Source organism: Pocillopora damicornis, chromosome 1 (genome assembly GCF_964200805.1).
Source record: "Pocillopora damicornis chromosome 1, jaPocDami1.2, whole genome shotgun sequence".
In the NCBI taxonomy this organism is placed as follows: Eukaryota; Metazoa; Cnidaria; class Anthozoa; order Scleractinia; family Pocilloporidae; genus Pocillopora; species Pocillopora damicornis.
Genome location: NC_142670.1, coordinates 3,911,862 through 3,926,964, shown reverse-complemented (window position 1 = coordinate 3,926,964; position 15,103 = coordinate 3,911,862). Strand labels below are relative to the sequence as shown.

Sequence of the window (15,103 nt, the reverse complement as noted above, 5' to 3'; positions counted from 1 at the left end):
TAGCTAGGGTGAGAAAATTTTCGTTTCCTCTATAACGAACACAATGAAAAAAAAACGTCCACCTGCTATTTTCCATGACACTTTTGAGTATGAGAAATAATTATTCTTGTCATGTCTTGCTATTGTCTCAATTTATAAAGTAAATACGGACCCAGCTAGTCAATTTAGAGCCAACAAACCTAAGGAATAATGTGTTAGAAACTCACACCTAGTTTGGTCTCTGCTCTATTCCTTGTTCGCTCAAGGTCGAACGTATCTCTGTGTCTAACGTCTACCCATAGCCATTGAAAAAAAAAATTAATACCTTCATCACTATTTCACGAGACGGTGATCTCAACAATGGCGAATTCATATCTGAAAGTTAGAAAAGAAATTCTAGTCAAAATGTTCCGGATAACGGTTTTTCTTGCACTAATGGTTGGTGAGTATGAAAAAGTAAAATGGTAACCTTTATATATGTAAACTTTTAAAAAAGTCGATATGTTAAGTGGGCTATTGGTTCTATGTTGTACTTTCAATTTCGCTTGTTTTTCGACGGAGCCCTTTAATGCTCTCTTAGACGCTCTTTAAAGGAAAAGTACGGTATAGAAAATTTTAATTCTAGTGAAAGAACTCTTCCTTAGGAATCCGAAAATAATTCCCGTTTTGTCCAGTTCGGAACGGAACCCACACAAATGCAGTTGAAACAAACAAATTCCAATTCGCCAAGCACTGAGACGTCATTTGTGGTAAAATTGATATCCTAAGCTAACAATGTTCGACAACGGGAGACTTCCTGACGCTCTCCATGTAACATGAGGCTCTGTTTATATATATATATCAAACAAACTTGGAATAGGAGACCTCCTATATTAAATTTTCCCAAAGTAGGTTATGTGGTAATTCTCTAAAGTACTCTGACTTTCAATTTTATCTTGTTCACTTCCATATTTAGTCATAATTTTCAAAAGCAAAAGAGTGAATTTCCTTGGTCTTATGACCTCCATTAGGTAAACAAAGCATACAAGCTATTAAGGTCTATTTACAGTTTAATCAAAACTATAACAAAATTCTCGAACGTGATTGGTTATCATGAGCCCGATTTGAGCACTAATAGGACAGTGTACGCGTCATGCTTGTAATTGGACAGTGTAATAGGACGGTTTACGCGTCATGCCTGTGTAAGTGGACAGAACGCGTCATATCCGCGTGCTATTGTCTCGCATTTCCCCGAGTTAATTAATGTTTTTTTTTTCTTTTGTTGTTTTTTTTTTCTAATATAAAAACGTATATCCGATGTCTAGTTTCTTTCTCGAGTTTTGTTATAGTTTTGATTAATTGGTAACAGGACTGTGTCGTCCAATTCTGTCTGCAATCATACTCGTAATTAACAAATCGGACTCCCGCTTCGTGGTCGTCCGATTTTCTTAATCAATTGTATGATTACAGACCGAATTGGTCTCCACTCATCATTACCATTATAAATATTGCGGTGAAGTTCACCCTTGGGTCAAAAGATTACAACACCACTTTTAATAAAAAGGCTGACAATAAACTGCCACTGTTTTTTTTGTTTTTGTTTTTTTTTTTTTTCCTCCGGTTTGCATCAGACTAGCTTGCAAACAACTTTGTATGATACAAAAAGAAACCTTATGTTTTAGCAAAGTATTACCGTCAAGTACCGATTACCTGTTCTGTGCTTTGGCAATATACGTATAGACGTAGACGATGGCCTCTTGTGTTTAGGTACAGCTGTGTGATTTTTTCAGTTGAAATTTACGCACTGAACCCAAGGATACCAAAGGGTATGCCCAACGATACTTGAAACAGGCTATCGCATGGATATGTATTTCTGTGCTCTTTTTAGTGACTATCGTATCGTCTTTATCGAGCAAGTAACTGAAATGAATAATGGAAATTGTGACAGTCACCAACGAATGTTCTGCTCCCTAGTAATAATCTAACAGGAAATTTAAGCTGAAAAAGAAATGTTTAAGTCGTCATTGAGAGTTAGGTACAGTCAGGTATTTTCTCTCAAATTTAATACATGTTTGTTTTTCAGGTCATAGTAACCAGTGCTCCAGAAAACACGCAGAAATGAAACTTCCGAGGATAAAAGACAACTGTCCGCGGGTTGATGACATAACTAAGGAGCGTCCGTTAAAAATCAAATGCCGCAGAGGGAATTGTGCTGAATGGTGCGAAACCTTCGGTGATTGTCTCCAGCAATCCTTTGAGTGGCGGGAAAAATGCGCACAGAAGTTTAAAAAACTCTATAGGGGACATCGCCGGACAAAGATCAAGGTGAATGCCAGAGGAAACCAGTCATCATATAACATTGACGTCAAATTTTGTGGATGGAAGAGTCGTTACAAAGTTTACACCATTAAGTTACTTGATAGCGTATCGCAAGAAAATGGTATGTATAAGGTTCCTTTTGTTTTAAACATGAGATCATTCCTCATTAAGAATTTCATTAATTTGTTTATTCATAAATCCATCCGGCCATCCGATCTCTCGATCGCTCCTTCGCTTTTTCGATCTCAGTCAGTCATCTATCAATCTCGTGTTTTCCTTACTCATCAGTTTACTTATTCATTTATTTATTATTATTTTTTTTTTATTGACCCCTCGTTTATTCAAATCAATAAACCATCTTTCGGGATTATGATGAGTGCTACTTATAGGTCCTTTCTACATAGGTGATCTGCAAGAAGGGGAAAACTTACGCAAAGAGGTACTTTATTTATGTTTTTGAAAAAACATATATATCGCTTTTAATTTTTTGGGTAGGAAGTTAATTCTCGCTTCTTGATATGCCTGCATAGATTACGTCACTTTTCATCGTGAAACTCCTTTACGCAGAACTGTCTGCATCCCCACAATTGACATGAAAAGGACGCTGCTGTGTTTATAACACGGAAGCAATGCGAATGTTGATATTAACGCACACGCAGACCGTAATAGATATGATGGATGATAAAAAACATCATGGGATCTATTTACAAATGGAGAAGCCTTGAGTTTGCTCTTTTCTGTTGTAACGCATGCAGGAAGCAGTAAGGCACGAGAAGTGATCTCCTATCCCCCTCTCACCCCTCCCCCCTTCCTCATCCCTCCAATACACTTGCTACAATAAGCCAATCAGAATCCTTGTCAGAAAGGTTCAAACAATCTGATTGGTTGGACACGGTTTAATAAATGTAAAACCATGCAAATTCATAAAATATCAAAGTTCTGCAATAGATCACAACCTGGAATAATTTCGGCGGCCTATGTAATTTCTGATGCTTGCTTCACTGCGATGAGCGGAGACTGCCGCGATAGACCTCAGCATGATCGCTTTCGCTCTGGCACCGGCTTGATTTGTATGAATATTAACAGTTATGCCAGTTTGGCTATATTTTTCACAATTCCGTTTTGTTTTGTTTTGTTTTTCAACACGAAACTTAAACTAGATGCAAACTTTAGTGTGATAAGGTTTATCGTTCCCTTTTTAAAATTAAACCATTTTACCGTTTTTTTGAGGATTTGCTCAGCTCTTTGAAGTCCGTTGCCCTTTTTAAAATTAAACCATTTTACTGATAGTACTTGCTCAGCTCTTTGAAGTCCGTTACTGAGTATTATTCCGATGAGAAACGCAACAAAAGTGAAGATAAGAAGGAAAAGATAGAGGAAATGTTTTTTGAATTGACCGCGTTAGAAACATCCTTGCTGGAAACTGCACAACTCAAATTCAATCACACAACAAGCGAATTCAATATGAGCAGCATCTATGCAGGTAAGGCATTTTCTTAATATAATAAGTATGTTGAACGTCATTGTCGTTCCGATTCAAGGGCTGGCCATGAAGAGATGTTCATTACATGAAATAGCCTCGCAATAACATTTAAGGACAACATAATTATACTAAGCATGCAATAAACTAGTTCTTACTGTTCTATCTGTTTCAATTAAAACCTGATAATTTTTTTTCCCTTTAAAAGGCTTAGGTAACCTTTTTCCCCTATCGAGTCAAACTGATCATTTTTATTGTTGATATTACTAATTGTTATTATTGATATCATTTTTACACCTTTCCGTTAGATGTTCTGGTCAGGAAAACTTTCTACCAAAATGAAAGCCACCACTTTCGTCTGGAAGAACCTAACGGGGAAAATTCCCTCAGCATTCCATCGGGAAACTTGGACAATGGTTAAAAAAGTTTATTTCAATATCTCGTGTTCCAATATTATTTACTTATTGATGCATTTAGCTATGTTTTCATTTTAATTTTGTTAGTCGATATAGCGAAATTCACGAAATCGTTTCACCTTTATCGTTTTCTCAGGTTCATTAGTACTTGGAATGATATACAAAGACCTCCATCAATTATTCATCACTAACCAGACAGAGAACAGTACTCTGAACAATTCCAGGTCACCCGGCAATTATAACTATACGTTTATTTTCCATCTTTGTATGCACAAAGACTGATAAATTTTCCTCAGACTAGAAACTGAAGAGTTTTTTACGTTAGACAATTTATATCTATTTCTCTTCTGTATACTTGAAACGGTGCATTTGAAGTTTAGTGATTCTTACTTTCATCGCTCTGAAATAGGGAAGTCACCTCCATTATTATGGCTGCCACAATAACTCCTCCACCCAAGAAACTTCAGGAAAATATAACTTTGACGTTCAAAAACATTAAGGTAACGAGACTTACGCTGTTCTTTCCTGCCGATTTTGTTATACCCTGTCATTTCTGGTTGAGCAATCTGAAATGAAATTCGCCTATTTTCAGTATGGATGTATTGTTTACGAATTCTAATTTCGCTAGATTTCGATTTATGGTGCAAATTGTGTTTCATTGTTTAATTTATTATTGTTTCATTATTTTAGAATTCAAATAACAACAAAAAGTGTATGTTCTGGAACATGTTGGATGATAGGTAAATATCATTCGAATGTCCCTCTTTTTTTTTCGTTTTTTTTTTCTTTTTTTCTACTCAACTCTTATCATGAGGCTAGCGTTGGGCTAATTAAGTGGGAATAATGTACGATTCATGCTTACCGGCGTCGTCTCAGGTTGATGCGGACACTTATATCTAAATTAAGTCAAGTCGCGAAAATTATCCAGTTAGCTAAATTGTGTTGCCATTTGTTCAAATTTTTTTCACGTAAAGCTCTCCATGCGTGAAGAGCAAAATTTTGAGAACTAGTGAATACATGCAAGTTCTCACAGGAATCATCGTCTAACAAACGGATTTTCACACTTTGATAAGTTACATTCATTAAAAGATATGGGGTTCCGTTCGCATGTCTTGTGCACTAAAATCTCATTAGATCGATAAATTATCTATCTTACGTTTCCGTTCCATTGGCTGGTCAGGAGAAGGGTGCTATGTCAAATCTACTGATGCGTACCAAACAGAGTGCACCTGCAATCATTTCACTCATTTTGCTGTTCTTCTGGACGCATCTTCTGGAACAGAGACTGCCGATATATCGGCGGTAAGTGTCACCACAACGCCTGCAACTCCCCTGTACGATAGTATTTGCTGGTACATTCAAACAGATACCTATTGATTTAACATTTTAGTTCTTAAGGTAGAATAAAACTTGGTTAAGTCGATGTATTAAGATTTGTAAGTCTTTTAAAGTATTGTTTTCATTTATATTTTCACCCATAAAGAATGATGAAAAGAACTTGGAAATTCTCACATACATCGGGCTGACCCTCTCTGTAATTGGGATCTCATTGACGATAATCAGCTATGTTACTCTCACGTGAGTTAAGTAGTTAGAAATTAGAAATTTGTGTTATTCAAAAAAGTGGACAATTGATCGCAAAAATGTTTCCAAGTATGCTGGGTTCTGTCAAAGGACAGACACGAGTGATACTCAGACCGTACTAACCGTCCTTTGCTCCTTGTTTCCTCATTTCTTTGAGTTTCACGATGACGAGAAGACCTGGAGCCATCTACTGTATTCCTCGAAAAAAAAAATAATGATACGAAAAAAAAAAAGGGGGGGGGGAACCCGTATCACTAACAATATCCTAGCCCTAACTTCTTAAAAAGAAAGAAAGAGTTATATTCATAAAATAAAGGGAAAAAACAATCACCTACATCGTAAATAACGAATGTCTCTTTTATTTCTTTTTAATGTTTTTTTTCTATTCTTCTCTGGTCTATTTTTTTTCTCGTTTTTCTTTGCGTGCCAGAGACATGAGACGACCTTTATCCCAGATTCGAGTGAGTCTCGTCGCTTCTCTTGGAGCAGGACAAATCATGTTTCTTGCTGGGATTAGAGCGACTGGGAACAAGGCAAGAATTCCGTGGAAATTGAAGTTTTTACAGTCCAAAACTGGGCAGTTTTAAATATTTCGGTTTTTTTTTCATTTTTTTACATTTTTACTTTTGTCGAAAATTAGTTTTCTTGTATTTCAGTTAAAAACGGGGTTTATTATGAGCTGCGCTTCCTCTAAATCTTTATTTTCGATCGGTCAGTCTCCAAAAAGAGTCAGGACGACAGCATTATCAATATTTACGAAGCAAATCAATCATGTGTCATTGTATATATCATTCAGGCAGATTGCAAAATCCGTTTTCGTTTTCTATTTTCTCCAGGGAAGTTGCGTTACAGTGGCGGCCCTTATGCAGTACTTTTTGATGGCCGCCTTCTGCTGGATGCTGGTCGAGGGAATCTACCTCTACCTGTTTACTGTAAAGGTCTACAACGTTGGCAACAAGTTAAGAATGTGCCATGGAATTTCATGGGGTAAGGTACTCTATGGCTATTAAAATATTTAAACACTTTTATTACCATACTTTTATGTTGATCTAGTAACCTATGTCCCAGAAGTCCAACTAATTTTAGAAACAGTTCCTTCGAATTCAAGAATACGCTGCAAGGAACATACTCTATCACTTATATTGCGCAGTACATTCCTATATAGCTCTGACTAGGGGGTTCAAAAGGTAAATATCTAATGTGGAAAGGTAAATTATGCCCTTGACAGGTGAGAATAAGTTTCAAATCTGATTTTTGTTTCAATTCTGTAGGCCTTCCCGCGCTCGTCGTTGCCATATCACTGAGTATTGCAGCTGGAAAAGATGGGATCGGAAGTTTTTTGGCTAATAAATAGTTAGGAGAGTTTCATTGTACTGATCTAATGTCATCGCACTCAAGTTTCCAGGAACTGATGTAACGCAAGTATTTTAGAAAACGAACAACGAACTTGTTACAGCTGAAAAAAATGCACGTATAATTAAAAAAAATGATCCTTTTTCGTTTTTTTTTTTTATGTACCGGCTTATTGTTATTGTGTTTTAAGATGGAAGACAAAAGTTCTGAGCCTTAAGATCGGTTTTGAATCGGATTGTTTAGGTTGTAATTATGGATTCCATCAGTCTATATTCTGTAGAAAAGGCATTCAATGTGTGGAAAGTCCATATTGGTATTTCAAGTAATCATTTACAATCACATCATCTATTTATAGCTTAACCTGTTTTTGTTTTGTTTTGTGTTTTTATTAAAGCTGCTGGATGTCTTCTGCCAATGGTCTGATCTGGATATTTATAGTATTTGTCGTGCTGATTGAATTTGTAAGTGAAAATAACCAGGATAATCATTATCGAAACCAAGAAAAACTTTCAAGGGGTTCACATGGGTCTATTTTCTTCTTTAAGTTTAACATTCTGATCCTCGGGCGGGTTATCAAGGAGATGGTGACTATGCAACAAGAGAAGGACAAACGTAGCGAACAAATAAGGTATGGTCTTCTCCATAGAAGGAAATCCGGCTTCCGGAATGTTGGGTCTTGGAATCAGCTCCTTCTCTAGAAAACAACAATCTGGGATCCAACCTTTTCAAAAATCTACCGAGGAAGAGTCCGAAGTCCGAAAAGGAACAATGAGAAACCATCCTGATAGAATTTCTACCTAATAGAGCTTTTTCATCAAAAATCACATCATCAAAAGTCCCTTATTTTGCTCTTTTTTTGTTATTGTTGTTGTTTTTTATTTGTTTTGTTTTATCCAGACTTGGTGTGAAGGCATGCATAGTTATGATTCCTCTGCTGGGAATCTCGTGGTTATTTGGGTTATTGGCACCCTTACACAAAGCTTTCGCCTACATCTTCACGATTCTCAACTCTTCACAGGTGAGATGTAGATAAATGTCTGTGGAGATCAAAAGACGTTATATTCTGTCAGATGCACAGTCCCGGGAACCTTGGGATGGTGTTATGTTGAACTCATTACTCTGCCAACTCAATGGTTTAAAAACTGTGTAAATCTCGTGAAAATCATAATCAAATCATCATCGTCATGATTTAAAAAAAAAAAACTTCTCACATCCCATTAATTCAACAGGGTTTCGTGATCTTTCTTCTTCACTGCGTGAGGAACAGCGAGGTCAGTGATTCATCGCTTAAAATTGCATCACAAGGTCCGGTCTTACATCGGTTTTTGAAATTACAGTGGAGACTAGGAAGTTCTATTTAATTTAAATGTCATTTCAAAGAATTTAAGCCCTAGTTCAAAGGGCTCGTGCATAGAAACAGACTAACTGGAAAGCAAAAGCAACAGGACAAACGCAAGAACTATAGGACTAAAATTATCATTGTACTCACATGTTCTCTAGGGTATGGAGCTCCACAAGTGCGCAGGAGCTCCGCTGTTAAACAAATTTTCGTGGCTGAGGATGAGGGTGGGGGAAGAAAGAAGAAAGGACATGGATTCCAGATCAAGAGTCAGAATATAAATTTCATGTTGATTATATTTCCTAGAGAGAGAAAATAAAAAGAAATTATACGACATTTTTTACATTTTATGTCGATACACGTGCAGATTAACTCCAGGTGGCTGAATGACGTCTAATTTAGTTGTGACTTGTGGGAATTGGCTGTTGTTGAAAGCCTGTACATCATAAAGTCAAGGAAAAAAGAGTACGACTTACAAACTCCTTGAATGCAAAAATGTGGCTAATTTAACTTGCAATTTACAGGTAAGAGCTCGTTTGAGAAGAAGGATTCAGGTCATCTTTCCAGCAATGGATGTTGGAACTAGCACTAAACGAACATCCGTAATGCCCTCAGAAGTAAATGAGGATTCCACAGCCATTGCTGCGCCGAGAAAAATAAAGGTTCACCCACTGAGTGACAGCGAAAAAACTAAAAGAGTCTCGAAGAAAACCTCTATGTAGTTGCCGATATGTTACATTGTACATAACAACTATAACTTCGTAGTGCGGTATATACAAGCAAGATATTGCAAGTAAGGAATCCGTCAGCTAATTATTCAATATAATATCAGAATAGAACTCTTACATAAAGGCCACGAAAAAAAAAAAAAAAACCAAAACAAAACAAAACGATAGTCAGGGAAGTAAATAAGTCGCTCTCTCTAGTGACGAGAGTCCTAATTTGTTTCAAGTTTTTTCAGCTGCTAATACTAAACCTTAAGTTGGTTTGTTAGTGCATTGTCTGTGATTTGAGACCAGAGCCCGGTTTCTATACAAGAAACTATTGAACGTTGAGGTTTTGATCTGCTATTTGTAGATGCATATGCATTTTGAATTAATTTCTGCTAACTCATGATTACCAAACGTAAAGCATTTCATGTTCTTAGAAAGTTAATTTAATTGATGAATCCATGGTATGACATTTGCATCTGCTTTTAAAAAGATGGAAACGGCCAACATTTAAAGCTTGTAATTAAAGCTCTCCGTGGAGATTGAGACCATATTAATCTTAGCATGTCTCTTTACAGCGTAGGTCTGTGTAAAAAGAAAAAAGAAAAGAAAACACTTTTGGCACCCCCCCCCCCCCTTAAAAAACCAAGCAAAGTTGAGGCTTTGTAATTTGGTCGATATAGTCTCTTAACATCGCCTTAGGGGTTACTGTACTGCCTTCGCTCTGCAAAGCATTACAGGGATAGGATAAAGGACAGAGTGTTAAGACTTCCCGTGGCTTACGCATGTCTGGGCCATCTAAGGACTTGGCGTAGCCTGGCTGCCTAAAGCAGTTTAGCTCCAACCCCTTTTTTTTTCTTTTTTTTTTCCTTTTTTTTCGTGCATTTTGGACTGTCTGTCGCTTGTTATCACCTTTTAATAAAACAAAAACTAAAGAAATTTGGACGAGAGGCATTCAAAGAACCCAATGCTTTTCCACTCGAGAGACTGACAAAGTAATACCAATTATCTACTTTACTACATATGTTGCCTCCGCTGAACATAAGCTGATAACGGCAAGTAAATTATTCTTCCAAAAAAACATTATGTGTTTGCGTGACAAGCATTTGGCAGTTTAATTACCATTTCAATTATACTGCCACAGGTCATTGACATAAAGACCCTGTTAGCTTTCAACTGAAAACAAAACACAGAATGGTAGAATTAGAATATTAGGTATCTTTTCTTCACCGCGTCTGTATTGTATTCTGTTTGATTAATAGCCGGATACCCGATAGTCACAAGAACAAATTCCAGTTTGATTTGCATGAGAAAACTGAAAATAACACTGAATCTAAATTAAATGTCATATTATGGAAAACCATATCTTTTTATAACTATTTCATTATTAGTGTACGGGGCGATATTAGTCTATCCATAATCATAATCATCCACCTGTTTTTGTCTGTAATTATGACAATGTGACAGTAGAGATGTTATTATGAATCTACGAGCTGAAAAGCTAATTCCTTTTAGGCCATGAGGGGAAAGGGTTCGCACTCAAATCGTTTATAGTCTCACTCTGCACTAAGTGAGATTTTCACCAAATCATTTTAACATCGCTGTGTAGGGCCCTAAGTGAAGCAGTCTGAATAAGTGCTCTTCGCGAGGCAAATTCGCCGCTCTCAATATTCTCATCGATAATTTGGATCCTTGAATGTTAAAGAAGAACCCCCTCTTCTGGACGAAACTTTTCGACGAAATGCTTTTGCATGGAATCTTAATCATTTTTGGTAAGTACTTATATGAAACCAATTCGCTGTAGTCAAGCAGTTTAACTAGCTTCCTGTTATGTTTTCTTCCTGATACCATCACAATATGTTTCCCAAATTTTTTGATGCAATTGATCGACGTGAAGTCTGGTACGAAAAAAGAAAAAGGAGGAGATGAAAACAATTTTGAAAGCCGATAGCTTTTTTTTTATTTCTGCAGATGGTTCCCTTTGTCATATCATAGCTATAGCTAAAACGAAAGACAAACACGATGTAATTTAGGTGGCGAAACCGGAACACAAGAGATACCCCCTTTCTTAAAATTCTTGCCAAAACGTTTTTGATTTACTCTGGCTTATTTTTCTTTTCCACGCGGACTTTGAGAACGACCGTCTTATATTCATTTCCTTTCTTGCAGTAAACGTAGTCGTTCGTTAGAGCGAGGTGACAATGGAACGGCTTTCTCTATTTAAGCAGATGTACTTTCTAGACCGTTCTATTGATTTAAGCGCTCTCTTACGACGGAAGCCTTTCAAGCAATAATTAGACCAGAAAACAGAAATCGATCTGAAATGTTTCAAATATATGAGTCATTATAGTAATAAGTTACGGGAATTGTACTAGGTTTTTTTATTTTTTTTCTGGGCAATTAGACTCTCAAGAAAGCTTTACTGATGTCCCGGTATAGTTTACATAACAGGAACACTGAATTCTGACGGAAAAATACGCATCTCAGGGCCCTATGAGTTATAGAGGCCTCTTCAGGGTCTCATCTTCACTGGGTAAAGCTTACGAAAATACTGTTTACATTTCTTTTAGTTATCTAGCCAAAGGCAATCTCTGAAAATTCCACCTTGTGTCCCCTGCTATAGATGCTTTGTTTATTATACAAAAAATAAATAATAATAATAATAATAATAATTAAAAAATTTAAACATGTCCAATTTTTTTGTATTTTGACATGAGGATTCAAACTCGGCACAATTCCTTTCACTAGTTAATCTCTCACTTCATGTTCGTTTTAAAGGATCCTTCGACCACAAACATTGCGCACTTATTCCGCTATTATCTATGCTATCTAAACTCGTGAAATTTTTATTGTGGTCTATCATCCAACCGCATCAGAGAGATTTAGATATATTAAGGTCTTCGATGGTTGTGGTAGTCTTCTGAAATTATGAGTTGTTTATTCTAGACACATGTTTTAGTTTCTCGCAATTTCCTCAAGGAAACTTCTTGTATCTGGAACCGTCGATGGCTTCTCGCGTTCCTTCACTTGAAAGCCTTAAAGCCACGGAGAGAACGAAATGGATTTTACTTCAAAGGCCACCTTCTACCTGTGGAATGGTGGGAACTCTCGGCAAAAAGGTTCAACTAAGAGCCAATTTGTAGAGATTTTATTGCATCAAAGCGTCGGCAAACTCCGCGCGAGGTGCGGGTCACAAGAAGCAAATGACGAGTCAAAAAAGTATTGATGGGACTCCAGGACTACTGCCATTCGCAAGCGATTTTAAATTTCTGCCCTCAGGGTAGCTCTGACCAGGATATATTTAATGACTTTCCTTTCCGATGTGATTAAGTGCGTTTGTTTTTAATAAGGTGTCATTTTCTCCACATTGGCGTCAAATATCTTCCATTCCCTTCTTTAAGCATATTTTGAAACTCTGTACGTTTTCACCACAAGAGAAGGGTGTCAGATTTGTTTTTAGGGTGCGTAACGCTTCTCCCTCTACAAATCCTTCCTCTACGACTGGTAAAGCACGACACTTGCAAGGCGTTGAGTGAAATGCGAACGATTTTATCAGCAGTTGCCCCTATGTGGTTGACTAGGTAGTCTCACGTCCCCATAAGGTATCTTATTATCTAAGTACTTGTTTTTCTATTGATTCCCCTTACCCCCTCCCGTCTCCACCCCTCAATCATTTCTTTTGGTTTTGTCTTTATTTCAGGTGCTATGACTGTGCCAACTTCAACAAGAGGTATGTATTGTTTTGCTAAAAAAAAAAAGAAAGAAAATTAGAAAATTATCATTAAGGTTCAACATTGTTCAACTTGTTATCCTCTGTCGTCAGAGGTTATACACTATATTATATCTTGCCAGATAAATCATAAAATGCGACCTAGTCCAAAAGATCACTGATTTGTCATTGCCGGTAATTATTCCTACAAAATAGGGGGGACAAGTAAACAAAGGGAGGTTTCGGTCTATAAACTTTAAAAAGTGGCATCAAACTAAAAAGCGGGCCCATCTTAAACAATTCAGAGAAAATTCAGAAAAAGCCGAGGGTTCTGAAAACCCTAGTTATCTCTAGCTGGGGTGGAATTCGAGTAGTAAAAGGGAAAAAAATCAAGTGAAAAGAAAGTTCAATCAAGTAAATTTACTTACGGAAGAATACTAATTTAACAAAAATATAAAAAGTATGTGAACGAACGAGGAACAGCATTGACATTTAAAAATGTCTCCATTTAATGTTTTTGTATCTAACGCAGATGGGCATTGCTCCCGCCCTAATGAAACACTCGGACCCTCAGAGCTGAACGGTTCAGACTGTCAGCAATATGTTAGAGAAATGTCTCAGCACTGGCATAGGATGAAATTTGGCAATGAAACACCTGCATCTATTGACGAAACCTGTTGTCACTCTTGGTGTGAGCAGCTGACCTCCTGTTTCAGTCAGTTGCCTCCTTGGAAAAAAGACTGTGTTAGAATGTGGAGGTGTAGGAAAAAACCTTGCAAGCAGATTTCTATTATATTGACAAATACAACAAACTCGTCGTATTTGGGCAGAATCAAAGTGAAATAGTGCTGGGCGAAGAAACCGAATTTTCCCGCCATTACGATAACACCATCAAGCGAAGTACGTGTATTTGATTTTCTTGTAACATTTTTAGTGCCTGTTGTTGTTGTTACTTTAATTTCACCCTTTAGAGAGTGTAGAAACCAATCCCACTCTTAGCCCCAGTCGGCGCAGCTATCAATACAAGTTCGACTTTCAAGCAAATAAGAGGAGTGACCTCTAGTAGAAATTAATGTCGTGGCGAGTACGTTTTCTAGTATTTCCTATGTTATTCATAATTCCTATTTATAATCTTGTAATCGGTTATTCCATTCTTAATGCATTAGTATAGGTAATCACATGATTTCGAGTGCAATTTGGAATAAATAAGCAAGAATAAATTCTTTTAAAGACAAACAAAATTTGTGGTCTTTGAAAAAATTAACAAGTGCTTGTTTATTCCAAATTGCACGAGAAAAATCATGTGATTACGTGTTAATTATATACATGGAAAAATACGAGATGGCTTATCATAATTAAATATAAGCAAAGCGCGCGCATCAAGTGCAAAAATTAATTTATTCAAACCGTGCCTTCGGTCAAAACAACCGCGTAGGATCAAAACAATGATAGGCAATGATATCTTCACATCTTTAAGGTGCAAGAAATTCCGACTAAACAGTTCAAGGAATAGTTCAGTCTGTGTCCGAATCACTTTCGATGAAATGGAATCATCGTTTCCGAGGTTTAACTATGACTGTTTTTAATTTCGGCGTTGGATCGCTCGAGCAAAGTATTCGGCTCGTAATTTTCGATTTCCTTGGCAATTCCCTTCTCTAAACACCACTTTTTCCAAACTGACAACCAAAGAGCAGTGCTTTTTATAGTGTTTTTGTTGTTTAAGCTGTTTTTCAGCTGCGGTGGCGAAAGAAAACCTACTTAACACGCCGGCCATTGTTTCGCTCGCAAATTTTCAAATTTTCAAATTTTGTTGTGCCATCCATGGCTCGCATTTGATTGGCTGTCTGTGAGTTTCTTTGACTATTGACCAATCAGAATGTCTGATTTGTTTCTTTCTTTGCACTGAATTAACCCTCTTCTGCGCTGAATTAACTCTCTTCTGCACTGAATTACCTGAAAACTGCATTTATCTTAACCAATCAGAACTGAGTAATTTTTCTGTGTATATTATTATGTTCGTAATACTTTGCTTAGAAACCATGGCAATAACGTGTAAATAGAAGACTTCGACGTCAGAAAATTAAAACACCTCTTAAGTTTACTGCTGGTGCCTTGGTTAAAGAAAGCTTTTCCACAGACTGTGTCGCCCAGAGTTTATCAATTCCTTTAACAGTTAGGCTACTGAAGGACATATCTAAACCAACGACTATTACCTTATTGAGACTTTTTTTCGCC

General features: G+C 36.9%; 2 protein-coding genes across 2 annotated transcripts in view; one reads left to right on the top strand and one right to left on the bottom strand.

The window, feature by feature from the left end:
- The window catches only part of LOC149051380 (adhesion G protein-coupled receptor E3-like), a 494,984-nt gene that overhangs the window by 276,446 nt on the left and 203,435 nt on the right, over positions 1-15,103 (bottom strand). The gene's annotated exons all lie outside the window — the stretch shown is intronic.
- LOC149051398 (adhesion G protein-coupled receptor L4-like) lies at positions 297-9,772 on the top strand. Its single transcript, XM_089186719.1, has 17 exons — positions 297-421; positions 2,042-2,398; positions 2,682-2,716; positions 3,568-3,760; positions 4,066-4,173; positions 4,310-4,397; positions 4,583-4,673; positions 4,864-4,912; positions 5,330-5,475; positions 5,657-5,751; positions 6,188-6,290; positions 6,594-6,744; positions 7,029-7,110; positions 7,505-7,571; positions 7,656-7,738; positions 8,008-8,128; positions 8,340-9,772. Exons 1-17 carry the CDS (start codon positions 340-342, stop codon positions 8,469-8,471), a joined length of 1,983 nt encoding a protein of 660 aa, XP_089042845.1. The 5' UTR covers positions 297-339; the 3' UTR covers positions 8,472-9,772.